The sequence below is a fragment of the Callionymus lyra genome, chromosome 4 (assembly GCF_982586985.1).
Source record: "Callionymus lyra chromosome 4, fCalLyr1.hap1.1, whole genome shotgun sequence".
NCBI lineage: Eukaryota > Metazoa > Chordata > Actinopteri > Syngnathiformes > Callionymidae > Callionymus > Callionymus lyra.
Window position 1 is genome coordinate 34,855,278 of NC_141821.1, and position 27,463 is coordinate 34,882,740.

The 27,463-nt window shown below is 39.4% G+C and overlaps 2 protein-coding genes across 4 annotated transcripts in view; one reads left to right on the forward strand and one right to left on the reverse strand.

Annotated features, from left to right (window-relative positions):
- The window catches only part of LOC148082722 (pyruvate carboxylase, mitochondrial-like), a 180,748-nt gene that overhangs the window by 41,174 nt on the left and 112,111 nt on the right, over positions 1 to 27,463 (reverse strand). The window lies entirely within an intron of this gene.
- The window catches only part of LOC148082723 (leucine-rich repeat and fibronectin type-III domain-containing protein 4), a 31,944-nt gene continuing 8,348 nt past the window's right edge, over positions 3,868 to 27,463 (forward strand). The window contains exons 1-7 of one of the 3 annotated variants that reach the window (XM_087789978.1): positions 3,868 to 4,258; positions 5,475 to 5,970; positions 21,752 to 22,309; positions 22,388 to 22,550; positions 22,825 to 22,995; positions 24,943 to 25,104; positions 25,360 to 26,097. In XM_087789978.1, the coding sequence (XP_087646104.1) occupies positions 21,778 to 22,309; positions 22,388 to 22,550; positions 22,825 to 22,995; positions 24,943 to 25,104; positions 25,360 to 26,097 (1,766 nt within the window). In that variant the 5' untranslated portion in view covers positions 3,868 to 4,258; positions 5,475 to 5,970; positions 21,752 to 21,777. The remainder of the gene's footprint in view (positions 4,259 to 5,474; positions 5,971 to 21,751; positions 22,310 to 22,387; positions 22,551 to 22,824; positions 22,996 to 24,942; positions 25,105 to 25,359; positions 26,098 to 27,463) is intronic. The other 2 variants (XM_087789979.1, XM_087789980.1) reach the window with 2 other exon arrangements.

Genomic DNA, 27,463 nt, shown 5'->3' on the forward strand with positions numbered 1-27,463 from the left:
TCAGAGGAACAGAGGGAAAAAAAAAATCGACACATCCAAAGATGTAGGAGTAAATGGTCAAGACAAGTTTCTACGAGGTTGAAGGATAGACGAAGAAACCAAAGATCATAATCCAAACAGATGGATAGTTAAAACTTTATTGATCCCTCTGGAGGTCTCCTGCAGGAAATTGTTTCATAGAGAGGAAACGCTGCAGAAAAACAAGTTCTTTAAACTTGAAGCACATTTATTTTTCTTTTTAACAAACATTCCAGGCATTTATATGGAAATATATCAGTCCATTTAGAATATTGAAAGGTTGAATTGTACGTTTCATTTCAGCATTGGATAATTTTTCTTTAAATGATTGAATTTAATAATTTCTATATCAAAAAGGTTGAACTAGTTTTCATTGAAAAATCTAAATTTAAAAAAAAAAGTGTTTATTGAAGGCATCATGGTTTTATTTTATATACAAAACGCGTGTTCAAAATTTAAGATTTTTGGCCTTTTTAATTCAATGGCAAAATGATAGCACTATTTCTCACTAACATTTTTATATTGATTTTAAAAGGCTACAAATTAAAGAATATTTCATTTAGAATATTTATTTTTGACTAATTGGAATTAGAATTCCAAACTATGTATATACAAAAAACCCTTCATTTTCCTTTCATTCAACAAATCCCACCTTTCAATAAAGACATTATTGAATTAGATTCTAAAAATCCAATGCTTAGAAACAACATTATTTTAATTAAAAAAAATCTACTTCTGTAGTTTAGGCTGTGAGAGAGACCCTAGATTCTTTTCTACCTAAAAGTATAGCAAGAATTCTGACCCACAGGAGCAATTCTATAAACCTGCACCAGCTGGAAAACATTCAGACAAAAGTGCTGAAATACAAGAACACTTTTCTTTGGCCCGACTTAAGACTTCATAATTAAGTTAAACCCCTTTTTATTTGCTTTTGATATCGATCCATACGTACAGAAGAAGACCATGACCACAAGACTTTATCTTGATGTCATATTTACATGGCAGCGACAATTACATGCCAAGTTTGGGAATCTTCCTCACTCTGGGTAGGCCCAGCATTTTCCAAAAATATATTTTTCACTCTTGGACACAAAGGCAAGAATGGGTGTGGAACTGTCTGAGTTTGGGATTTCTCACCGTCTGTCCGATGAAACTGGGATGGACTCCAGTTTGTAAAGTGACTCTGGCGAGCTCAGAGAATAGATCCTGAAGCCAACATCTACCTCAGCGTTGAAGATAAGATAATGATCTAGCAGTGAACATCGACAGAAGACAAGATGATGGCAGGCTTGACAAATGAATGAAGAACTTGATACAACAGCCCGGACTCATGACCAACATCTTTCCAATGACTTGTAGTCAAGACCACTTCGGTAGAGTCCAGGACACAAAGTGTTGAGACCAAGACAGTTTACACATTTTTAAATGTTTTACTGCAGATTTATCGCACACAAGCAGAAATGTCGAGGCAGAGAAGCCACACAGAGAATTAGATGCGGATCAATGCTTTCATTTTTCTATCGATGTAATTAACTCGTTGATTAACACATCCACATTAGCTAGCTGGCAACGTGCCTGGCTACTGATTTCTTCAGGGACAACCTGAGACCATAGCCAGCCAAGACCAGAGATCTGTGAGACAACGACCACTCAGACTGAGAAAAGACCAAGACGACAGAGACCACGAGACAAGACCAAAGACGACTGAGAGAAGACCGATACCACTGAGACAAGATCAAGATCACTGAGACGAGACCAAGACCAGTGAGACGAGACCAAGGCCATCAGTATGTGTGAATGGCTGTAAAAAGCACTACCGAATTTCCCCTCGCGGGACTAATAAGGGATTCTAAAAAAATAAAATAAAATAAAAAAACATCTGACACTGAATAATGACCAAGATCCATCACCATTGCGACTGAGAAAAGATCAAGACCGAAGACCACTGGCACAAGGATAACAAATCGTGCACACACTTTCATCAATGGTTGCAAGATCTGAGCTTTCAAATGCTTTACATCAGCTACTTAGGTTCAGATATTTGAGTTAAGGTTCATCATTTAATTATCTTACATTAGCTTTTACACAGAAAAAAAAAACAACACCCGTAGCAAAACGGGCATCAAACAGAATCAACGAAAGATTCCGTCACAAATGCTTTTAATTTCAGATTTTAAGGCATTTAAACTCTAATGATATAATTACTTCACGCCTCTTATCCCTTCATTGGATCGTTCATACATGCATGAGGGACCAGTGTAGTACATTAGCCAAGTCAAATATGTCATTATTAATCATACATGCTCAAGTACTCAGACAATCAAGTCACGACTCATTAAAAATCGCCCCTCGAAAATCGACAAAGTAATAAACTCTCAAGTACTAAATATTTCACACAATCAGGTGCCGATAAGTGGCTCTGAGCTGAAACCATCAAGGGGTATTCTGGCCATTTCACTTTTATTCTCCTACTTATGGTAAATGCTTCTGTTTGCATCTCTGACCCAGAGGTGTAACACAGTAATTGAAAACTTTCTGGTTCCACAACTGTCATTCAATATGACGCTCACGGCAGCGACTGTCACTTTATCGTCTACCCTGCAAGTTCATTTAGCACAGGCTTCCCTTCCAACAGAAGTTGCCACATTTGAAATAAAACTCAGCATGAAAATAAACAGCATCGGCCAGTTGGAGAAACAAGAAACCAACCATTTTTTCTTAGAGGGCAAACATTTGGTCGAACACAAACAAACAGCTTCTGATTTTATGAAAACAACTATGTTAAATTAAGTCTGGCTCAAAATAACAACAGCTTAATGAATTGTAGTTAAATGGAGTTAATTTAAGACAAACAATGAAATCATCTTCAAGTTCTTCTCAGAGCAATTTCCAGTGATCCACTGATATACTTCCAAATAAAATCCCTGAATGTTTGTTAAATAAAAAAAATGAATGTGTTTCAAGTTTAAAGCACTTTGTTTCTCCAACATTGCCGCTCAATGGATCTGTTTGGATTATGATCTTTGGTTTCTTCGTCTATCCTTCACCCAGTTCAGTCCTACATGTCACTCAGATAATGATAGTTAATCTTTTTTTTTTCTTTTTACAGTTGAATTTTTCAAAGAATTCATAAATATAAAGGGACAAAAATAAGGTTTTGAAAATATGCAAATATGGTTAATCAAACACATTAAAGATAAACAATAAAACAATTATATTTCAATGAGGATTGTTAAAACTAGATTTTAAGTGTGTTTAAGCATGAAACGCATGAATAAAAGCAGACGGCCACAACCGTTCCCCAGAGCCGCACATTCCCCAGGGTAGCTGTTATTGTGTGTTTATTCTTTATTTTAAACAAAAAATACACATTTTGAAGGTGACATGAAGATGCTTAATTAGTCACTAATTTGAACAATCCTTCTGAGCAGCAACTTGATTCAAGTTCACCCAAGAGAAGACTTAAGAGACAGAGAAATGTTTCTTTGACAGAAGTGAAGATTTAAATTAAGTATGAAGAAGGAGGAGAACAATCTCATAATGCTTATGATTTTTGCATTCATCTACTTAATAAATCAGATGTTTTTTTTCCATTTCCATTGTATTTGTTGTCGTCTACAAATGCAGTTTTATATTCTCCACCCAACTTAACGGTCATTCTCAAGTAACTCAGCTCTGACCCATGTGGAGCTTCATTGTATGAAGGTAAAAAAATATGGAGCAGAAAATAGAAGTAATTAATTTTATCATCTTTTGATCTCTCCCCCAGAACTATGCTCCCTCCATCCTCCTCCTCCTCCTCCTCCGCTGCATCCCTCTCTCTCCTGCACTCTCCCTCTCTCCTCCACTCAGTTGGAGACTTGACGCCACCACAGCAAGATCACAGTCCTCTTTCCCGGCATCCTGCTCAGGAATTACACGCTGGACAAACAATAGCGGCAACAAGGAGGAGGAAGAGACGATCGATATAGGATGTGCTGCAGGAGAACCAGAGGACGAGAAAGTCCCTAAAGCTGAGGCTTTTTTCACAGCGACCACTTCTGCCTCTCCTCTCCCGTCCTCCGCCTCTCCCGCCATGTCCCATCTTTCATTCAGTACCTGTTCGGTGGGATTAACATGACTTAAAATTCAATCAGCCTGTCGGGAGCTGAGACGGCTGCAGCTGTTGAGGAGAGACGGGTGTTTTTCCACGCAGCCGATTGAGGGACGTGACTGTTGGAGGAATGATCCGGAAAACACGGTTAGTACTTCTACCATCTTGAGGGGAGCGGATGATGAGTTTGAACCAAAAAGATGGGACAATCTAAAAAAAAAAAGATGAAAAATTAAAGCGTCTCCTGAAATAGAGGATGGTGTGGAGTTAAAAGTGTGTGTTGAGAGGAAGCACAAAAATGTGTGTGTCTGACATTATGCAGTTCATCAATAGCACAGTTGTTTCATTAGTCGGGCGAGAGTGTGAGTTGTGTGTGTGTGTGTGTGTGAGTGAATAGAGATGCAGAGGCTTCTTGCAGAGCAGCTCTGCATGACTACTTAGTGCAAGAGTGTGTTGGTGTGTGTGTGTGTGTGTGTGTGTGTGTGTGTGTGTGTGTGTGTGTGTGTGTGTGTGTGTGTGTGTGTGTGTGTGTGTGTGTGTGTGTGTGTGTGTGTGTGTGTGTGTGGTTGCGCTTCAGATTCACCCAGCATCGCGGGGACCTAGCATAAGAAAGCCCTCGCTGTGAAACCAAAATCTTTCTGCTCATATTTACAAACAAGTCATGCAGCCACTCAAGAATGTCAAAGAAACATTCACCTGTCACCCTGTCCATCACAAGTCTATCAAGGTCCACTTGCTAGCTAGCTTGAAAGAACGGGTCGCTTTCCCCTCCTTTACTGTTGTTAACGAAGTAGAGCTAGTCACAGGAACACACTTTCTGTGTACAATTATTTAATGTTTTTACACCCGTTTTAATCATGAAAATAAGTAAAGAGGAGAAAGGATACAAAAATACATCCAATAAGAACATTTTTGTAAATGGCGAAATTATTTTGTTCATTTTAATTTAAAAGCACTTCCACATTTATATAGCCATGCAATTATGAGGGGAATTGACAATTAACAATAATTCATAAAACTACCTTAACCTTTAAAAAAAAAAAGAAAGAAAGAATTGTGATACACAATAATAAATACAACTATTATGAAAAATGTCAATCTGATTTCACTCAATGCTAGACCTCAAAAATAAAGGCAGACGCCCACATGAGTTCCCAAGAGCCATACTTTGCCCAGGTCAGCTTATGCTTTCTGAACCATCAATAAATACAGTTTGGAAGATTTTTTTAAAAATATTTTACAGTCTGCAAGACACACTTATTATCTGAACCTCTCTGGAATGATTCACACGATATCTCCTTGTGTGACTCTCAGAAGGGCAATCTTTGCGTGAAGGAATCCCTGACACTTGGTTTAATTTCAGGTTTGATGTGTTCTTCAGCAGCTGCACGGAGAACAAGCCGCTGCGACGGCTGGACTGAAGGAGGGACCCTGTGTGTGACGGAGAGCTCACACGAAGCGGCGAAGGGTCCGGCTGAATAAGTGAGGTGGAGGAGGTGACCGACCCCCCTGGGAGTCTGCCGCAGGTTCAGCGCCAGCAGGAGGATCAAAACGCAACTAATGGGATTTTAAAAAATCATTCTTGGATCCAGATTGGGAATACCGTGTCGGAGTCCAGCCTGGTGATTCAGGATTTTCTTCGCCTAAGAGGATATAACTGGAATTTATGACACTCCGACTGTGACCTACATTTGCCATTATCTGATGTGTGTGTGCTGGAGAGTGTGTGTGAGGTGTGTGGTCAGTGGGTAGCATCACCACATCACTCGTCCCTCCCTGAACCCAGGAAGACCTCGTGAGACCCCCTGAAAGCTGGATAACATGTGGAGCTGATTTGCATTGTAGAGCAGACTAATAAGGTAATTTCATATCTCACACAAACACACACATTTAGAGCGCACGCCTATGAGCACACACTATGCAGCAGTAAACCAACATCCAATTCAAATAAACGTCTCGACTCAATGTTCACTGATCCGTGTGTGTGTTAGTCCGTGTGTGTTTAGATCTGGTTTCTCCTCAGGTCAGTTCTTATCAACTCACCTTAAAGCTATCTTACCTCATGATCTCATGGCTGGAGAGATCCGAGTGTGTGTGTGTGTGTGTCTATGCAGGAGCAGTGACACCAACAATGAGGTTTTTCCTCCATTATCACGCAGAGAGGCAGATTTGGCATGGTGGCCGGAGATCAGACCGAGTGGATATTTGGAGGTTGAGGCGAGAGTGAGCGGAGAGGGGAGTGAGTGAGACTTAAAAGAGAGAGAAGGGGGAGGAGGGCCGTGACGGAGGCTAATGAAGGCTAATAGGTCAGATGAAAAGGAGCCCAGATCGACTTTGTCATGATATTAAACAGATCAGGGACTCAGGAAGCGGAAGAAAAAAGGATGGAAGACAAAGCAAACCAGTCAAGATTCTGCTTTGAAATCCGTGTCTTGAAATATTATAGAAAAATGAAACCTAACCATCGACACAGGAGAGGAAATTGATGACAACAACAAAACTAGATCCATAAATTACAACAGGTTGGCCTTTTGTGTTGTCTGGAATTTGTATGTTTTACCAAAACTTGGGAGGGTTTACTCCAGGTACTCCCACAGTCCAAACATTTACAGATGGTTGGTAGAAAACCTAAAAGTTGTATGAACGTGTGAGAGTTTGCAAGTGTGGTTTCATGTCTCTGAAGAGGCTGGTGAACTGTTAAGCATGTCGCCTGCCTCTCGCCCTAAGTAGCTGGGATAGCCAGCTACTTACTGTGCCCCCAATAAGGATTACAAATAAGATTAAACAAATTATTGAATCTTTCGATATTACAGAATATTTACTCTGATTGAAAACTGTCAATGATTGTCATCATTATATATTATATAATATCGACATGTATATTAATAAAGACATTTTTTCAGTCATGAAACAAATATCACAATCTCAGTGTAGCTCATATCAATCATCGGAAGTCGTTTTAGTAAACGATTAATTCGAGATTATGGTTCTACTGTACTTTTCAGTTGCCATTACTGCATAATTACATCTTAATTTTCGATGTCAAATGCAATAATGAGCATGTTTAACAAACAACACCGAATGTGAAATCCATATCCATTATTATAAGCCACAAATTAACTTAAGTGGATACGACATCCTCGACATACGAATGGATTTTTAGAGTCAAAGCACCCAACATGGATCTATTTCGTCAGGTCTAATGTTGAATGACTTTTGAAGCTCATTTTCTGGTCTGGTGATCACTTACAGCTGCAGTGACTTTAGCAGATTGAATAAAAAGCTCTTCTGATATTAATTAACTTTACTATAATTGATTTTTTTGTCTGCCTCGTTTTGTAAAAATGTGGCCCATTGTTGCTGAATTAAGGACAAATTCACGCCGTCTTGCAAATTAAAAGTACAATGAATTGGACAAAAAACAAAATGTTGATTTTTCAGGTCGAACAACAGGATTAGAAAATACAATGAATCAAAGAAACTAGCAAAGTTTTACATTTAGAATAATCAGAGCAACTGCTCCCTTGTGAAAAAGAGAGCTAAGTCTTTACCAGTCGATCTACAGCTCAACTAGGGGCGTCAAGTGTAAACCGATACATGGGTAACAATACCTATGTAGCCTCGCAGAGTTCACCAAAATTTAGATTTTTTTTAGAGCCTATCACATAAAATTGGTTTCAGGTCCGTTAACGAGCATTACTTCATAAAACAAAATTAAAGGATTTTAAGTATAGTCTGACAAATATGGTAAATTGAGTTATATGATTGAGTGTGTTCTGCAACTATAACTACTAGAAGGGCTTTGCTGTGATGTCACTAAAAGGTGTTTGAATGGAGAAAGTATGCTTTAGTCATTCATTCAGATCTATTCATGGTCAGGCTCCTCCTTACATTACTGATCTGATCCAGCCTTACACCCCAGCTCGGGCTCTGAGGTCCGTGGATCAGAATCTACTGATGGTTCCACACACACGGTTCAGGACCAGAGGAGAGAAATCCTTCCAGACTGTTGCTGCTAAGCTTTGGAACGATCTTCCTCTCCCTCTGTGTTTGATGGATCTACTGACTCCTTCAAGAAACATCTAAAGACATTTCTAACATTCCTGTGTTGTTCTCAGTATTATCTTGACCTTTAAAGTATATATTTTATTGAATATTGTTTTGATTGTTTAAGCGCTTTGTGACCCTGGTCTGGAAAAGCACTCTATAAATGCAAATTACTTAATTACTTACTAGTGGTTATATAGCGTAACTGAGTGTGACTGACTACATGAAGGGTTCTAGTCCTCGACTAATCATGTAAAATAAATAGTAAACGAGGAGATCCCTCACCTACGGTCATAAACGGTGGGTTGAGACCAAAAGAAAAAGATCTCGGGTACAAGTGGCCAAAATGTATTGCCAAAAAGTATTAAGGACACTAAAAATGAAAAGGCACAATCAAAGTATGAAGACATCTGAACGCACCACGAGATCAGAAAAAGTTACAAGCTCTTTGTGTTCTACTAATGAAAGTGAGGATAAATCAGGACAATAGAACAGCAGGAAGGGAGGAACAGGTAAAACATAGTGTGGGTGCCAGTGGGGGTTCTAACTGCTGCAAAGAGATAAAAGATAATCGCACGAGCGCCAGAGTGCTAAATCATTGAAAAAAAGCAAAGGCGTGTCAGGAAGACAAGTGTAGAGAGACTGAAACAAGAGAGGTCATGTGAAGAAGGTGGCTCTTGATTGATGGATGGACAGATGGGGAGGGATGCGAGAAGTTGACGGACACAGGCCGGGGGCGATGAAGTCGAGCAATTACTTCATGAACTAGTGATAGTGGGACACGGAGTAATGAAGGAGGCGAGTGATGCTGTTTGAGAGGTGGACGATAAGAGGGGCGGAGGCAGACGAGTGGGCGGAGGAACGAGTGAAAACATTTGTCATCCAGTGTTTCAGTGAAGACAAAATCTGTTTCGGAGGAGATGGTGGACGCGGAATGACAGCACGCGAAGATGGAGGGATGAGTAATTAAACTGTTGACAGTCTGTTTTGACGCAGCAGGCATCTGATGAGCTGAGCAAACTGTAACCACGGTAACCGCCTAGGGGGGTGCGGGGGGGCAAGAAGAGAGATGAATGATATGAGGGGAGGAGAGTAAAAGAGGGAAGGCTGGCATGATGTTACAACAAATCTTTTTTAGTTTATATCGCAGCAGGAGGCAAAGGCTCTGCTTAACATCTGAAGTTAGTCACGTTGACGATTTAAAGATGAAATAAACTTGAAAAACTTGTGAGGAAAAATTAACTAGAAAACTTTAAACTATTCCCTAAAAACATCTTTAGGGAAACATCTTTATTTAATATTAATTCAAATTAGTATGAATTTAATTGAAGTTGAATGTTCGTGTGGGGTCTTCTGCCTTTTATCTGACACCATACAATTAACGAAAAGAGCAGAAATTGTCCTTAATTAGTTGTAATACATAAGTTTTATTGTTCATTGAAATTTGATGCATTTCAATTTTCTTGGGGGTCTTCTGTCACATGATCATCTGCACATGTCATGATTGGCTGAAAGTTTAATCAAGTAGCTCGGTACTCTTTTGTTATTGTCTGGTGGCACTATTTTACCAACATTTTTATATTGAATATAAAAGTCTAAGAAATATTGAATTTCTTTCTTGAATTATTGACATTAGAATAATTAACTTTATGTATATATAAAAACATGTCCCTTTCAAAAATATTCAATGCTTAAAAAACTTAACATTAACATTTAGATAAAAAGAAATCGTCAACGTTTGAAATGCTCAATCCAACCATTCAATATTCTGATGGAACTGACATACTCCCTACACCTCCCAACAACACCTTATTAAATGTGGCCTCTGGAGATGCTGAAGGAGACTCACTTGTGTCTGTGTAGAAAAAGAAAAATACTCAATAATGTTGCACATCGGCTTGAACGTGTGAAACACCTTTGACTTGAGAGGATAAAACAAGGAAAACATCTTGGTCCAGTCATGCATGTGTGCTGCACAGACACAGATGTATTTAGAAGGATGAGGAAGCTCCGGGGAGCAAAAGGGAAAAAAAAGAAAAAGGAAACACCAGGAGGTTGCAATGGCTGGCAGCAGCAGCGCTTTGCTAAGTAAGACCCTTCAAGAAGCAGAAACCTTCAGGGAAGTTTGATCCCCCCGCAGGCTAGTTGCAGTGCAGCTGCGTTTCACGCCCATTAGTAGCTCTAATAACAAAATCTGTTCAGATTGTTTTACACTCTCAGGGAGCAGCGATCAAAAGCTCCTCAAAGCAATGTGAAAAAAGAATTATGAGGAATTATCACTTTGATCTCCTGACAATTGAGGCTGGAGGGTCCTTGACCGCTGCGTTAGTGCCAGGGTAGCATCCATCACATCCGCCGTGTCACTGACCTGCGTCAAGATTCCTTTCCCAAGAATCCCTTTACAAAGTCGCTGAGTCATGCAACGCCCCGCACGCTCGCACACCTTCCCGTTGTTGCCGACGAGGACCACAATAATTTGCGCCGCAGGGTCTGTGTGAAACGCTGGCAGCAGAACTGATGAATTGTGGAGCTTTCTGCAGATTTTGTTGATTTGGAAAACATGAAAACATGCACAGATGATCCAAGAATGGCCAACAAGAACGCAGCTCCTCTTACTGAGAGTTATCAGAGGCAGATGTCTGAAGAGTCAACCACCCAAGGAGGGTACAACGTTGCATACTTTTGTCACACGTGGATGTTTTGGTGAGTCTTTACACGACAAGAACTGGGTCGAAATGGAGAGCTACACATCTCTGCTGGGACTGATGTGGTGCGATGATACTATCCAGCTATGAAACCAACTGCACCAATACTTCAACAATGAACAAGCAGGTGTTCAAATCATCCAGTTGTTTTAGAACATTGGTGTAGGTGCACAGAATATCTCTCTATTATTACTTCAACTGCAAATTTCGATTACAATTTTTTTCAATTTAGAAGTTCAATTATGTAGCTTATCCAGCAGAGCTCAGCTGATGTTAGCTCAGCCCTCAGTTTCCTCACACTACAACCGTCATCCTGCGGGAAGCATAATAATTAAAAAAAATGATGGAAAAGTGACAAATCAGTTCCGACATATTCACTGTCCTGTTGCTTTTAGATGAAAGCATCATCTGTATGAATACTTTTAACAGTTGTATGGTTGAGATATAAAACATTCTGATGTTATTTTTTGTTACTGATGCAGGGGGAGAGGGGGTTGTACTGTCAGCAACAGCGGGACAAGAATCCTCCACTGATGAATGATTCCCCTTCAGTGGCAGGCACAGTGGTTTTAGAGACATGCTGAGCTGCCAGAGATCTTCAGAAGTACAATCTCTCAGAGACTCCATCATGTGGGCTGCTCAGCAAATATATGTCGTAGAACGACTTCAGAAACAGATAACACAGATGTCTGAGGCGAGACAAGCAGATATTTCTAGAGGAATAAATGTTACTTGAACGAGGCGGTGACCCTGTGAGACATTTTGTCACTTTTAAACATCATTCAGGCCTCTGAAACAAGTACACTTATGATGTTACCACAGATCTTCAGACACATGTACTACAAAAAGAAACTATTTGTCCATATGAGACCATGATGTGCAGCAATGGTCTCCAGCAAGTACACATTTTTCATTGACTACTTTCTTATAGGGACAAAAACCCAACAATTTATATAATTAAACCTCTTATTGCTCTCTGCATCAACTTTAAATGTGCAAGTCTTTTTTCTTCATTTTAATCTTATTTTTTTTTTTCCATTATGTGTTCACATACAATTGTAATTTTTTTTAAAGCTTTTACATTAATATTGTGTAATTCGTTTAAAAGTAATGCATAAAGTCGTTTATATGGCAATAACTAAACTACAACAACAAAAAAGAAAACGTCAAATTTACATGGGGAGGCTTTTGAAATAAAAAATAAATTATTTAATTATTCACAAATATACCCTTATTAAGGAGGGGTGTGTAATGTAATTGTTATACGTTTAATTTCCGAAGAAGAATTAATTGCTGTCCTTGTTAAACTGTATAAAATGCACAGAAACTAAGTACAAAAAGGGTTTGTTAGAGTGTTCCATGACACGGATCATTGTCATCATCTTCCACAAAGGACAGGTGGAGGAGGGAGGTTTCAGTCCATTTGTGAATCAAACTCTGCCATCATTTAGTGATAATTCAGATTATAAGACTCTAGAGGGACACATGACAGCTAAAAGACCGAGACCATTTTTGGGGAAGTCATACAGTGTGACACAAGTTCCAACTGAAGGGTCTCAGTGCCAATCTCCCCTTTTGCATTACCCCGTTAAACACTGTGTTAAATAATATTGCCTGCAAATAGAAGCCAAGAGAAAACCCTGAGTGGAAATAGAATTAAGACACAGTGGATATAAAGGCTTGTGCTGAATATGCTGGTAATGTGTCCAAACATAGTGTTCTGGTTTTAATTCATAGTCCCTGTAATGATCACAGCTCTCTCTGGTGAACTGCAGGAGCCAATGAAGTGCCCGAGAAAACCACTGTAACTGCCGATTCAATTTAGCTCTCGAATTTAATCCTGGCCAGGGCAGTCATGCAGGCTTCCCTGGAGGATAAAACAAATTACCCCCAAAATCACCTGCTGCAGCTGGACAAAACACTGAACAGAACTGCAGCCCAGAAAAAGGAGTAAGAAATATTCACACGGTCATAGTGTTGACTTGACAAACGGCATTTCCACAAATTAACTTTAACTAAAGTCTGGATAACATGACAACAATAACTCTAAAACATAGTTTACCATAACCACACCCACTGTGCTGGGATTGGTCAAGCATCGAGATTCGTTATCAATCTCGGAAGTCTCCAACTCCAAAGGACTCGTTGTATAAGCAAAGCGTGTGTGATAACCGCTGGCTGGAGGAGCAGTGAAGGCAGTATTATACAATATATAATATATATGTAAAAGCATAATGGACTCCACTCCCGTAAGCTCTTGGTTGCCCAGATTTAAGACTGAGGAAAACTTTATAAAGTAATAACTTCATAACATGGTCATGATGAGGAAGTTAATGCATCTTAGAGAGAGAGATTTCAACATTGCAAGCAAAACTGATTGCAGGGACACTTGAACATGCTGCATCTACACGCATTAGGAAAGAGCCTCTAGTACTGTCAAGTGGAGGGAAAGTTAAAGGAAAGCAGTGAAGATTGATGTTTGACATTTCCTCGATATTTCAACCCTGCAGGGTCACAGATTCCTTGATAGCTAAAGACAACATTGAAGGTCTAGAATCCTTTCGGATGCTGGATTTAACTTGGTCCACAATTCTTCACACTTCACCGATTCACAGCCGGAGCTGAGCGGCTGGTTAAATATGCTGCTGCTTATTTAGAACGGAGAGGAAGGACTTGTGCTCTCTGGAAGACTTTACAATCTTTCTTTTAAAGCTCATTTTCATTAAAGTCTACTTATCCCAGAGCAGACGAACCACGTGACGCTTCAGACACTTCAAATATTTCCTCAATCGTATGATGTAGTTTTGAGAAAGAAAGTTCTTCCTGTCTGAAGTGAAGCCATTTCATCAGATTAGAGACGCTTTTATCCATTTCTTCGGGTAATGGACTGTGGGGGAAAAAATGGAATTTCACAAAGACTAGGTAGGATCCTGAGAAGGAACCTAGATCTTAAAACAACAAATTCCAGATTTACAAATAGCTCAAATAAAACCACAACAATAAAAAAAACTTTGATCGAAGCAGTCTTTGCTAGGGGTGTGTATTGACAAGAATCTAGTGATAAGATACGTATCACAATACAGGGGCTATATAAGTTATATTTTGATACTGTAGGAACAAAAATATATTGGAATTATTTTCCCGAGTACTTGACTCTGAATTTACACACCACACGACTCTTGACAAAGTCGTTACTGCTTCCATTTGGTTTGAAACCAAAATATGTCAAAACATCACCTATAAAAGCTTGGAGTCTAATGTATCCTCATCCATTGCAGGAATGTCGCAGGATTTTATAGTAACTTTAGCTAATAATGCTAATTGTAATGATGTTCATTGTAAATATATAATCATTTTAAACACTTTACTAAAATAAATAAATGATAAAAAATATCATGATTTGAGAGCAAAAAAACAAGATAAATTGATGTTGAATACAGTACGTGTGAATATTGTGACATGTATCAATTTTTTCGTCATACTTTCCTGCACTCAGATGCCATTTCAGAAACATCATCCCTCAGATTTACAGCACCTACCGGCCAGTGAAAACATTCACCAACATGCATTTGACATTTGCAAAGTTTCAAAAATATTAAAATTGATGAGACTTGCAGATGACACCAACAATTTTTGTTTTTTGTTCAGGGGAGGGACTTACTTAACTGCTGGGGAAGTTCACAGCGGAAATTGGCAAACTGAAAATGTGGTGTAACAATAACAAATGATCATTAAACTTGAGTTAAACTAAATTCATGCTATTCAGCAATTGCAATAAAAGTACACAATTACAGATAAAAGTAGATGGTCTGGATATTGAAAGAGTTAATGAAAAAAAAAGTTTCTTGGTGTAATAATTGATGATAAAATAAACTGGAAGTGTCATATAAAACATATAAAAAACAAACTCAAGAAGCATTTATGTTCTGAGCAAATCAAAACACATTCTGGACCACAAATCACTCCACATTCTTTACTGTTCAATGATTCTACCATATATTTATTACTGTGCAGAGGTCTGTGGAAATAGTTACAATTGTACAACACAATCACTATCCATACTGCAGAAAAGAGCCAAACGAATAATCCATCATTCCGGTTACAGAGATCACACAAATACATTTTCTGAAAATTAAAAACCTTAACATTCATCGAACTGGTTCACTACAAAACAACAAATCATGTTCAAAGCAACAATCAATCTACTGCCTGAAAACATTCAAAGATGTTTTTTTTAACAGAGATAGGGGTTATAATTTGAGGGAAAAGTTTAATCTAAAACATCAGTGGGTACGTAAAACGTTAAAAAGTTGATTTTGTGTGGGGAACAGACTGGATGAGGAGCTCAAGCAATGTCCAAGCACGACCCAGTTTAAAAAGCGGTACAAACACATGGTTTTCACAAGGTACAGGGAAGAAGAAGGACGTTAACAATCGGGTGTTTTTGATTCATGCATTATTTGTTTATTCTATACATATTTACAACATGGAAATGAAATAATGTAAATATGTAAAGAAAATAAATGAATAACAGCTAGCTGTTATTCATTTGGTTGTGGAGAAGGGCTAGTTTAAATAAGCTTATGCTTCGGCCTACACCTTTTTGGACATGTGGGTTCATATCACTATTGTTTGACTATTAATATTTTGACTATCGCCGTCTTTGTTTCTCTAATCTCATTGGTTTTGTTTTATTGTCTGAAGTTTATTTTCTTATGGACCTACATATGTTCGGAATAAAGCATTTAAATCAAATCAAACCAACACCATCTTGTTCATCCTTTGAAGCAAGTCAGTCCGCCCATAACCATTGGAAGAGTCCTTGGTCTGCCCCAGGACCTCCACAGAGTTAGAAATGGCCAGATAAGGTGTTACAAGCATCACTCTTACTCTCTGATGGATGACAGTTATTTTTATAGACAGTACAGACACACTGGAGATAAACAAACTTCTTAGTGAGTTTTAACTACCACTGAAATCCTCTTCAGACTCATTATACTTTTATGAGCAAGAAGATTTTTTTTTTAAACCGATGATTCACCTCTTGTTGTGTTGTCTCATCTCCACACTCAATCATGATGTCCAACCCATTCTAAACAAACCTTCTCCTCCCCGTCCCTCACGACAGTGACGGATGCCAGCCTTCCCCGCATGTATCGCCTCTACGCCCTCCTGTCCTTTTTAACAACCTACTGTGCAGACCACTCAGCGTGCTTCATCCTCCTCTTTCTTTCCTCTTCCTCCGTCATCTTTCCCTTTTATTATTAACTTCTTCATATTGCTCTCGCGCTCCGTTTTCTATACATCCTGAAAGAGTGAGGGAGCTGACAGTGATGACACAGGAGAATCAAAAGAGTGAGTGGGTTTGCGGTACACACGACTGCTGCAAAGAGGGGGTGCGGGGGCGGAGAGAGAGACAGAGAGACACACACAGAGATAGAAAGAGAGAGTGTGTTTTGTGTATTTTCCTCTATAATTATGATTGTGTGGGATGACCGTTTTGTGCATCTACTTGTTTCCTATGAAAGAGATCACCTCACGTGTGAAAGAGCAAACTAGCAATACTTTTTTTTGGTCGCGTGTGCGTTTAAAATGCCGCCTCCACAATTTCTCCCCTCTCTATGGCCCATTGAACCCAGTTTTCTTTTTACTGATGTCAACAGAATCAAGTGCTGATCAAAACAAACGCGAGGTCAGAATTGAACCATTAAACGCTGAAATAGTGAGCAAATTGAAGTGGAACCTGCTGTGGGCCTCCATTTGATTGGATTTTTACAGTTCTGTCGGAGCGATAAGTGCAATGAAAACACTTGTCATGTGATTTTATAAAGCGGTATGGAGTACACAACTAGACTAACAAGACAGCTGAGGCTTAGTCATTTACAGATGTAGCTCCTGAGTTTGGGGCGCAGAAACGCTTCAGTGGAACTTCTATAGTTAAGACATAACAATGAATCTCCCGGATGGAATCGACATGCTCGACATCTCGTATTGTATGACATCTCCTCGTTGAAGAGCCGTCATCCCAATAACTGAAAGTGTGAATTCATATTTAAGCTAAGCTAAGTAGCTTTAACTCAAATCCATCCCAACTCCATCCTTGACACAGAATCGTTCCAGAGTGAACGTAAGTCGATTAGAGTGTAACTAATTCAGCAGCCAGATCACAGGCGCACACACACACACATGCACGAATGAACGAACACACACAGTTTATTAGGATTATTAATTGTGGCTGACATTTTGGAGAATGTGACATTTCTAATAGCCAGTGGAGGATTAAAGGCCAAGCAGAAAGTGAAGGTTTTCTCAACGACTTGAAGTGTTGCTAAAATCTAGTCTGTAGAAGTTGAAAGTCTGCAAATGTTTTTGAGTAGGTGAGGTGAGGTTCTTTCACACAGTGTTCTTGCACAACACACTCTCACAGCGGCTGAGGGTTTTCAATGCGTACTGATGCGAGAGGATTCTCGAAATATGCCAAGAATCACACAAACGCACACGCTGGGCCTGAAGATTCAACAGAATGCACACTCATGTATTTTTTATTTTATACAAACACATGTCAGATTTAGAGCCTCACCTCTCCCATCACGTTTAACAATTATGGTCTTCTCTCATTATTGTGATGTTAAAATGCCTTCAAACAAGCCTAGTGTTGTGCACACAAGCTCCTGACCTCATCATATATTTAACAGCTCAGAGGTCCTTAAGTGCGTGAAATACGAGAGACAAAGAGACACGAAAAATGCACTTACACAAACTTTTCTGGAGATTTATCTACAGCTGACTTTGGCCAAGTGTGGCCCATGACCCACTTTTAGATGTTTGACTTTATTAATGAGGTCCTTGTGAGTTAAGATAAATGTTGATGTAGATGTTTAATTATTGTCGTAAGAACATATTGATTTCTGATTTTTTTTTTTCACTATACTGTATCGTTATTCAACAAAACTTTCCAGTTTTTGGCTTTCAAACCACATTTAAATTGTTATCATAGTTCTTTAATGGTTGATATTTAAATAATGTTTGTATAAAATAAATAAAGTATATTTTTTCAATTTACAATTAATATGCAAATATTCACAGAATATGTTTTTTTTTTGTCTTGCAATCAAACATCCAGCCATTTAATGGCAGCAGTCTTTACGTCCTCGGCAGCTAAAGGAACAATGACATGCTGACTAAGGACGAGAGGATACAGTCCACTCCAGCTTTTAAAGCTGAAGTTTGGACATGTATTGGTTTCAAAACAAGTAAAACAGTTACGACTTTTTAGGATCCATGTGGTCTGTAAATTTTGCAATACCAGAGACAAGTACTTGCACAATACTTTAAATATTTACTTGTTACTACACTATCCCAATATAACATACGGGTGCCCATTCATCAAAATACGTATGTTATTGCCAGAGTCTTGATAATACACACTCCATAAAGGTATAGATTCCTTTGAGTTTTTTTTTGGGTTATTAATTAGTTAAACTCTAAACATAACTTGTTAAATTGGCCAATTTTAGTTTTTTTTTATACATAATAATAAACCAAAATAAGACATAATTTATCATTTATCTATTCATTAAAATAATGATTTTCCTAAATCAAATGCTTCTCAGACAACTCTCAGGTTTTGTAGGACTATCCATCACACAATTTTGTGTTCATGTACGTGTGTGTCTGTGTGTGTGTGCAATCTTTATCCTTCTTACAAGGTGTGATCGATCAGTGAAAGTCACTCAGAGTTGATGCCGAGGATCACGTCTTGTGTGCAGCAGCAGGAGAAGGGATGTTTGTGGGGAGCAAACTAAAGCAGGTGGAGGATGAAGAGAGCACACGGAGGAGAAAATAGACAGGATGTGACGCGAAGAGACTGATAACATTGTTGTACTCAGGTTTCCTCAAGGGCAAATGAGACAAGAGAAGAAAGAAGAGAGAGGGAGAGGGAGTTTACACAGCAGCCAGGAGCAGAAGGAAGAGGAGATTAAAAAAAACGGAAAGGAAGAGCCAGGAACATAAACGATGAAGGATTGATGACAGAAACACAAAAGACAAACACAAGGAGCTGTGAGGGAGGTCGACTATAAAGTTTGTACTAAGATGTTGACTGTTAGGAGAGAGAATCTCCAGCTGTGTCACAATGAAGCTGCAACGTATTAATCACCGCAGCAATTGATACAAACTCACTCCTTCATTTTCTGCCGCTAGTCCCAGTGAGCAATGAGCACATCTCAAGAGTTCTGTTGTCAGCATAATGTACGTTTGCTTCAGTTATCGCTGTATTAACTTGGAAAAAATCAAACAAAGGAAGGCAAAAACAATCATTTACTTTGAGAAAGTAACTGGAGGCTCTGCAAAAATATGATTATAATTTATAGCTGCTTTAATGTTTCTTTTGTTAACAAAATATCTCACTTCCATTTTACACTTTAATGCCAGCCTCCCCCATCACACTGATGTTTCGGTATCAAAGCTAACACAACTACATTAATATACACACAGAAACATTAGTAAGACTTGCTATAGGAACCTCAAATACATAAACCGTTTTAAGACAATTGCCCTGGGCCATTTGAGGGCCTTCATTTCATGCTGCCCACGTCTTCCATTAGCCACTGTTTTAATCGACCACAAAAAAACTACACATTCTACAAATTCAAATTAAACTTTTAAAAAAGTCCAACAAAGCTTTTATGACAAAATCCTTTAACTAATGAAAAGCGTACATACAGTGCAGCTAACTGTACAGTAGATGTTAACTCCTAAATACTAAAAAAGGTTTTTCTAAAATCATAATCAAATGAGGGCGACATTTAAAACCAAGAGCTTAAATATTGGAAAAGCGCTATACAAATAAAAATTACTTACTGACTTACTTTTTATTTTATCAAAGCTTAAATATTTAGAATTCCACTTTTCTCCTCATGCAAGTATTTTGTTGAGAATTTTGAAAGAGTAATTTCAATACAAAAGCCTCCCTCCAATGAGAGGCCAGTGTCGGAAAGCAGATTATAGAAAATCTCAGCAACCATTTTTTATTTTCTTCTATTTTCATTTTCTAAAAATGCATATGGGGGTGGAAACGGGGAAAAAGCAAAGATTGGAATAATCGAGTGAAAACTGACATTGGCTTTCCATCACCGGAGTTCCTGGTCCTCCTCTGAGAGGAGCAGAATTACATTTGTGCCGGGACTCTCATATTTGAGTACTTGTGTCTCCTCAGGAGAAGAGGAGTTCATATATGTGGCGCCCCAGGGACATTCAATGCTTCAATACGCTCCGTTGTTGATAGTTATTTTTTATACACAACAAGAATGAGATAAATAGAGATGCTGATTCATCTTTTTGATTATTTTTTTTTATATTTTTATGATTACAACTTCCCAACAGCAGAAAACAATTTTCTTCTTCTATGATCATCACTTCTGTTGCAGTCAACTGTAGCTGTTTGTATTTTTTGGTTGCTTATCTACAGCTTCAGTCTAGTTGTAAAGTATGGGTCTTAAGGAAATTGTAAACGATTGATTGACATTTCAGCTCGGATCCTCAAATGAACTAATCTTTGAAACATAGACATTCTACTCTGGCACCAAAAGCCCCGTTCAGAAGAAACTAGAAAACTAATCAAACAGACAATTCATTTTAATAGAAGAATAAAGTTAACTTATTCAACTATTTCAATAAATTTAACACTTCAGTGTCACACATTATGGACAAGAGCTATTTCTATTACATTACAGATTCAATAATAGAATAATAGTTTATGTATTGAGATATGTGCTCAATGTTCTTAAGAATGATACCAGCGCTTTGGTCGTGTTTAAAAAGACATACACAAAGAGCAACTATGCTATATTCAATGGTTCCTTTAAAGCACTCCGAACCAATCTATCATCTCGCAGCCATATAGCTTCCTCGAGCCTTCCAACGTAAGTGTTTGTAAGATAAAACACTCTCTTGAACGTTCTATTGCTGACTTAAGGGTTCAGGCGTAGGGCACTTTCAGTTTGGAAGGAACCCAGAAGAAACATTTAACTACTGAAGAAACTGTAGAAACCCTAGATATGGATGCATCAAAGAAGATTAACGCATCTGGTTTCACACAGACTAGGCAAAGAGCAAGGCGCTAATGTCTTAATGATGGCGTGATGTATGAGCTTTTCACCCAAAGTGTACGCTTCTTATGTGATCTGTCCTCTGAAAGCTCATCCAGGCAACAGTTTCTATGACAACAGTTTGTAATCGTCAGTCAGCAGCTGTTATAAACACATTTCTCTGCCGTCTTTGGAGAACCAAAATCCCTGTGACTTGGTGTCTGATTGCTGTCAGCCTGTAGAATCACGGTTGGTGACCCAGTTCAATCCCAGGACCACCGTCTTAAGATATAGCACATCTAATCCGCTCTAACAGGTTTCTAGGTAACTGTCACCATGGAAACTGCTTGTCTTTAGGCATTTGTGGGTTGATGTTTTTAAGGCAGAAGGAGATCGGAAAGGGTCGACGTTCTCCGTGTACGTCGGGTCGCTAAAAGATCCGGTATTCCTCAGTTGAGGTTTGAAATCCATAACATGAAAGGTTGGTCCGAACACAAGGCAACATTTCTCAAAGGGTTTATCGGCTGTGAAATAAAAACACTTTGGCATTCAACAGATTTTCACTTCAGCTTTTCAAACAACACAGAAATATTGAAACCTTTAGCAGAAATATAAGAACAGGGTCAACAAGCTACTTCTACAATATGCGAGCAAGTCTGGCTTCATGAATAATAATCTTTTGACTTTATTCTATACAAACATTTTCTCAAAAGGTAACACTGGATTATGCCCCCTGACATTTTCTCTCATGGTTTTCAATACTTTTTCTGAATTATTTGTCTCTTCTTGTTTCTCTGCAGGTCTGTTGCTAGCCAGGCGGTCTACCATGCCTGTCCCCCCACCCCTTCATCCCTGCAGACACAAACACCAGCCCCACACACATCTACCCCCGAAAACCCCATCCTCCCCACCTCCGCCCTGCACCGCCTCTCTCACGCCCCCTATCTTCATCCCATCTCCGTCATCTCGCCTCGTCCACTGCGCCTGTCCCAGACCCGTCCCTTTCCTGGCTCTACATTGGCTGACTCTGGTCACATGCTGCTTGCTTCCATCTCTGATTGGAGCAGGAGAGACGTGGGGCATGGTCTCAGCCTGTCCTTTCCACTGCGTGTGCCGGAATCTGTCCGAGTCGCTGAGCACGCTTTGTGCCGACAAAGGCCTTTTGTTCGTGCCGCCACACGTGGACCGAAGGACGGTGGAGCTGCGACTGGCCGACAACTTCATTACAGAAGTGGGAGGGAGCGACTTTGTCAACATGAGCGGGTTGGTCGACCTAACGCTGTCGAGGAACACCATCCACCTGATCAGACCGATGGCCTTCTCTGACCTGGAGAGTCTCCGATCGCTACACCTCGACGGTGACCACAATCCTATCTGTTAAATCTATGAAATAGATGAACTTCTGACAGTGAATCTAACTTTTTTTGCGCTTCCAGGTAATCGACTGACAGCAGTAGGGCCACGCGATCTGTCTGGTCTGGTCAACCTTCAACATCTGATTATAAACAACAATCAGCTCATCAAAGTTTCAGTTCAGGCTTTTGATGACTTCTTGATGACGTTAGAAGACCTGGACATGTCGTACAACAACCTACGCAGGTGACTGAAACATGGCCCGACAATTCAACCATCAGAACACCAACACAAACGCCTTCCATCTTTGGCTCTAGAATATCTAAACACTTTCAAAATATAAGATCCTGATGGAGGAATGCTGTAACATACAAACAAAGATAAATTAAATCATCTCATTTTGACTTCCATCAGAATTATGATATTGTATAGATTTTATAACTCCTTGCAATTGCATGAAAAAAATCAAATTCAAAATTGAACTCATTATTTAACTAACTTGTTGAACAACTTTTGGCAGGGTCCCGTGGGAGTCCATTCAAAACATGGCCAGCCTCCACACTCTAAACTTGGACCACAATCTGATCGACCACATTGCAGAGGGGGTCTTCGGTGAACTGTACAAGCTGGCCCGACTGGACATGACATCCAACAGACTTAGGACCCTGCCTCCAGACTCACTGTTTGCCAGGTGGGGATGAAAGTTTTTTTCTTGGAACTTCTGATTGACGTTCAAATAATTTCTTGTCCAGTATAGATTGAAATGAATAAGTCCCAAAAATTATCCAAAGTTATTCAGCAGCACAACTAAAACTAATTGCTGATTTATACCTTAAACATTGATGCCAAATGACTCTTCTTAGATTGGGTTTGTTGCAAGATAATTTGTCATGCCTTTTAGGATTTGTAATGAAAAAAGGATAATTTCTAGATGGAACTTTTATTTTAATTAAGAACATGATAATCAAAAATATACAATTCCAAAACAACCCATCTTCTTTCAATACTCCAGAAGAAGAGTTAGTGTCATCTGAAATAGAAATAATTCAATATACGACTCACCTTGAAAACTTAGTTTACTGAAAATGACATCAATTAAAGACAATAATAATATGAAAAATAATAATATGATAATGGTCAAAGAAAGTGAAGGCCTCACTGTGAAAGAGGTAAAATAATCAGGACAAATGCATGTTGACAAATGCCGTTTATTTAAAACTACATTTTTAAGGGTTATAGAAAGGCCAGATTCACAGTATCCATTTTTTAATGCATGAAAAGAAGGCTGCTATAAATAGATGAGAGGGGTTCGTGCAGGGAAAACTCAGAGGTTTAAGAAGTGATATTAGCTGCATGGTCGGAGTGATCTTGGGATGTTGTCTGTGCTCGAGGTCAGCAGGAACAGATTGTGCAAGATTATTCCGCCTTTTTAAAAACAACTTTAAATTCAACTCTGAAACAAAACCAGCCAAGAGAGGGCAGGGGAAGAGAAATGTGCTCCATGAGGTAAAGCATGGAGAAAAATGTCAGCAGTTATTTGGCATATCAACTTCTCAATTCAACCATAAGCCTGATTGATATAGTCTACCTGTCTTTAGGAGAACAGCAGCAGATGCAGCATCAAACTCAAATGGGCAATTATAGTTTGTCGACGCAGCTATAGTTTTCCAACAACTACAAACTCACAAGTATATTCAAGTGAGAATTACTTTGATAGTTTGAAGTAAATAGAAACTCTGCGTCACGAGCCAGGCAGCTAAACCTTCATCTATTTCTTTATACTGTTCTGACACAAAAAAGTCACCGAGGTTGGTGGGAAGAGAAAAAAGTCATGAAATATGACACGTGGTGCGAAAAGAAGCTGGCAGGTGTCCTGAGCCAACTTTTGAATTTGAATCAACCTTGAAGATGTTGACAGAAAGAGATCAGGAGTGAAATGATACGAGGGCTGCAATTTCAAGAGAAAGCTCTGACGTCCGAGAGAAGTGATCATGATCCAGGCCGTTTTAAAAAGCAAAGCTCTAACCTTGCTTTATGGCAGAAAGAGTTGTTTGCAGAAATATATGCCTCAGTTTTGTCCAGAGAAGAAACTCACTAGACATCGTTTAGATATTGTTTAGGATTTCATTATTTCTTGTTATATTTAGAGGTGAGTTCCAAAATTGTCAAGATCGGACAGGCAAAAAAAGAGAAATTTGTTTCCCTCGATCAAAGTTATAAGGCCAACAATAATTAAAGAAAAAGGGTTTAATGCATCAACCTCGGAAAACTCTAGAAATTTGTTAAACTAATAATAAGCTTTGTTTTTCAGAATCAGAAACTTTTATTCCCAGTGTTGTTAACATTTTAAGTGGTGGCAATATAGTATAAAAGAATGAAATAAGACACAAAATGGTAAAAAGGTAAAGTCAAATTTCTTGTACCATGCAATCAACTGTACACCTGAGTAAGAACGGACTCCTTACTTAGTGAGTCAGCCTTTTTTATGACCCGTACACAGGTCACTAGTTCAACATGGACTCACACCAGCTTTTGAATGAGCCCCTCAATAAAATAGGTTTTTGGGCTGTTGGAGATAACTGGAGTGCCCAGAACAGGTAGAAGATGAGAAATGAAACTGAAGTTGTGTCTGTTGTAGGTCCCAGACTGGTGCCATAAGTCCCACACCGTACAATACCATCATCAGCCTCAACTTTGGGGGGAATCCTCTCCATTGCAACTGCGAATTGTTGTGGTTGAGGCGACTGACTCGCGGCGACGATATGGAGACCTGTGCCACGCCCACTCACTTGGCGGGAAGGTACGTTTATAAGGCACCTCTATTGCCTTTCCCTCCGCCATAATTACAGGTTTTCACTTTCATGGTACTTCTTAGACTTCATAAGTCTGACAGGCAATTACACTTTACTGTAGGCTGTATTGAACTGAGCTTGTGTAGCATAACTTAAAACAGAGAACAGGCATTGATTAATGTGACAAATGTGTAAGGCTGTGTTAAAAAATGATTTATATCTTCCACTTGACAGAGTAATTCAGTTCATTCTTTCTTCTGAAGGTATTTCTGGTCAATACCAGAGGAAGAGTTCACTTGTGAGCCGCCACTCATTACCCGTCACACGCACAAGCTGTGGGTTCTGGAAGGTCAGCGGGCAACACTGAAGTGCCGCGCCATCGGTGACCCAGAGCCGGTCATCCACTGGGTCTCTCCAGACGATCGCATCATCGGCAACTCGTCTCGGACCAGCTCTTTCAGTAACGGGACCTTGGATGTTCTAGTGACGGTCGTCCGGGACGACGGCGAGTACAATTGTATAGCAATCAACGCAGCGGGAGAGTCAACTGCTAAGGTGGACCTCAAGATCATCCCTTTGCCTCACCGTGGTGGAGCGGGCGGGAATAACAATGTCAACATAAAGATCAGCAGGAACATAACCAGTGGGATTTTACGAACTGATCCAGGCTCGTCAGATATTAGCACTGGCAAAAATGGAGGGATGAACAATAATGGCTTGGGGCGAGGAGGAGGAGCAGACGGCGACGATGGAAGGAAGGACGGTCGGGAGGGAGATGAAATCGTCATCGATACCGCATCGACAGTTGAGCGGACGGCTGACGGCGGCAGCATGGAAGTAGATGAAGTGGAAGAGGAGGAGGGGTTTTTGGTTGGAGTACAAAGTGTGACATCAACGTCAGCTCAGGTCCGGTGGGATATGGGCCGTTTGTCGGGCGCCTACGTTGTCTGGATGTATCAGATACAATACAACTGCACTGCTGACGAAACCCTCATCTACAGGTAGGTCTTGTTCACTTCAAAGCACAATCTGTTGCTGCACTTTGGTGATTCAATATGATTGATGTAGGTTGAATGAAAGAGGTTACAAGTAACATGAGTGATAGATGTCAAATCACGTTTGAGAGTGTAGTATTACATACTGACAATTGTCTCCTATTTTATCTCTGCTGGGTAAACGCTTGTATACTTTAACACAAAGCTTATCTTAAGACTAGTTGACAGAAAACTATTGTTTTAAATTGTGGATTTAGTTGCTCAAAGGTATAAAAACCAAGTCACGTAGCAGAATGTTACGACATCTACCCGTGACATCCTCTTATTTAACCACTGCAGAAACATAAAATATGTTTTTATGCAAATGCTGCATTCTGAGTCTAGATCCGGTGTTGTCGTCTCTGCGGCAGAATGTGCTTTTAAAAATAACAACACATTGATCATTTCTACTTTACAGCCCTGATGTCGACAAAAGCATAATTTTTTGTTATATTTCACAGATCCATGATTTAACCTTTAAAAAAAAAAGTCTTTATGTTAACCTTGTTTCTAGTGGAAGATCCCAGGCTTTAGTGTAAATCTTGCGCATGCTTACCGACACTTGCAATCTATTTGAAAAAAGAAAGACTTGTAGCTAGAGCTGAGAGACCTGGTGCTTTCGCTTTAACAATCTTAAAATAAAAATATATTTAGGCATTTCCTGAACAATTCCTCATGTCGAGGCTTCAACACAAGATCAACAACACAGACGAGCACCACGGAGGTAGTTGGACGTTTTTAAATGTGTCTTTTCGACAAAGAATAAGAGCAAAACTTTTGTGGAAGGAAAACAATTTGTTTGGGAAAGTAATATAAATATATAAAATAAGCAACTATTAGAATAAAGAAGCCAACATAGTCAGAGTCTTACTCCTCGTTACAGACATTTTGGTAAATAAACATTTTGTTCGGCAGTGACTGGCATGTTAAAATATTTTGGCCTCTTGAGTGATGGAGTTTGACACCCCTGCTCTACATCGTTCAACACTGCACGTCCAACTCTTTTAATAAGAATAAGCGATTTAGATCTGCATGACTAAAGACTGAAGCCTTGCATGACTGTATCATAATTGCACGCAGGTTGTCAACCACTCAGGAGGCTCCTTGGCGACGTCCTGCTAATAACTCTGATGTTATTGTGTCCCAGTGAGACGGGAGACGCTCTCTGAAGCCAGTTGTGTGTGAGTCAAGCGAGACGACATGTTGATATATCAATCAATACCATGAGATGGATTCCTCGGCAGAATGTCTATTTTCAGCCGATACCGACATAAGTGATTCACAACCACATCACCCGATGACTTTCTTTTTCTTTTCACTCTTACTCGAGCGT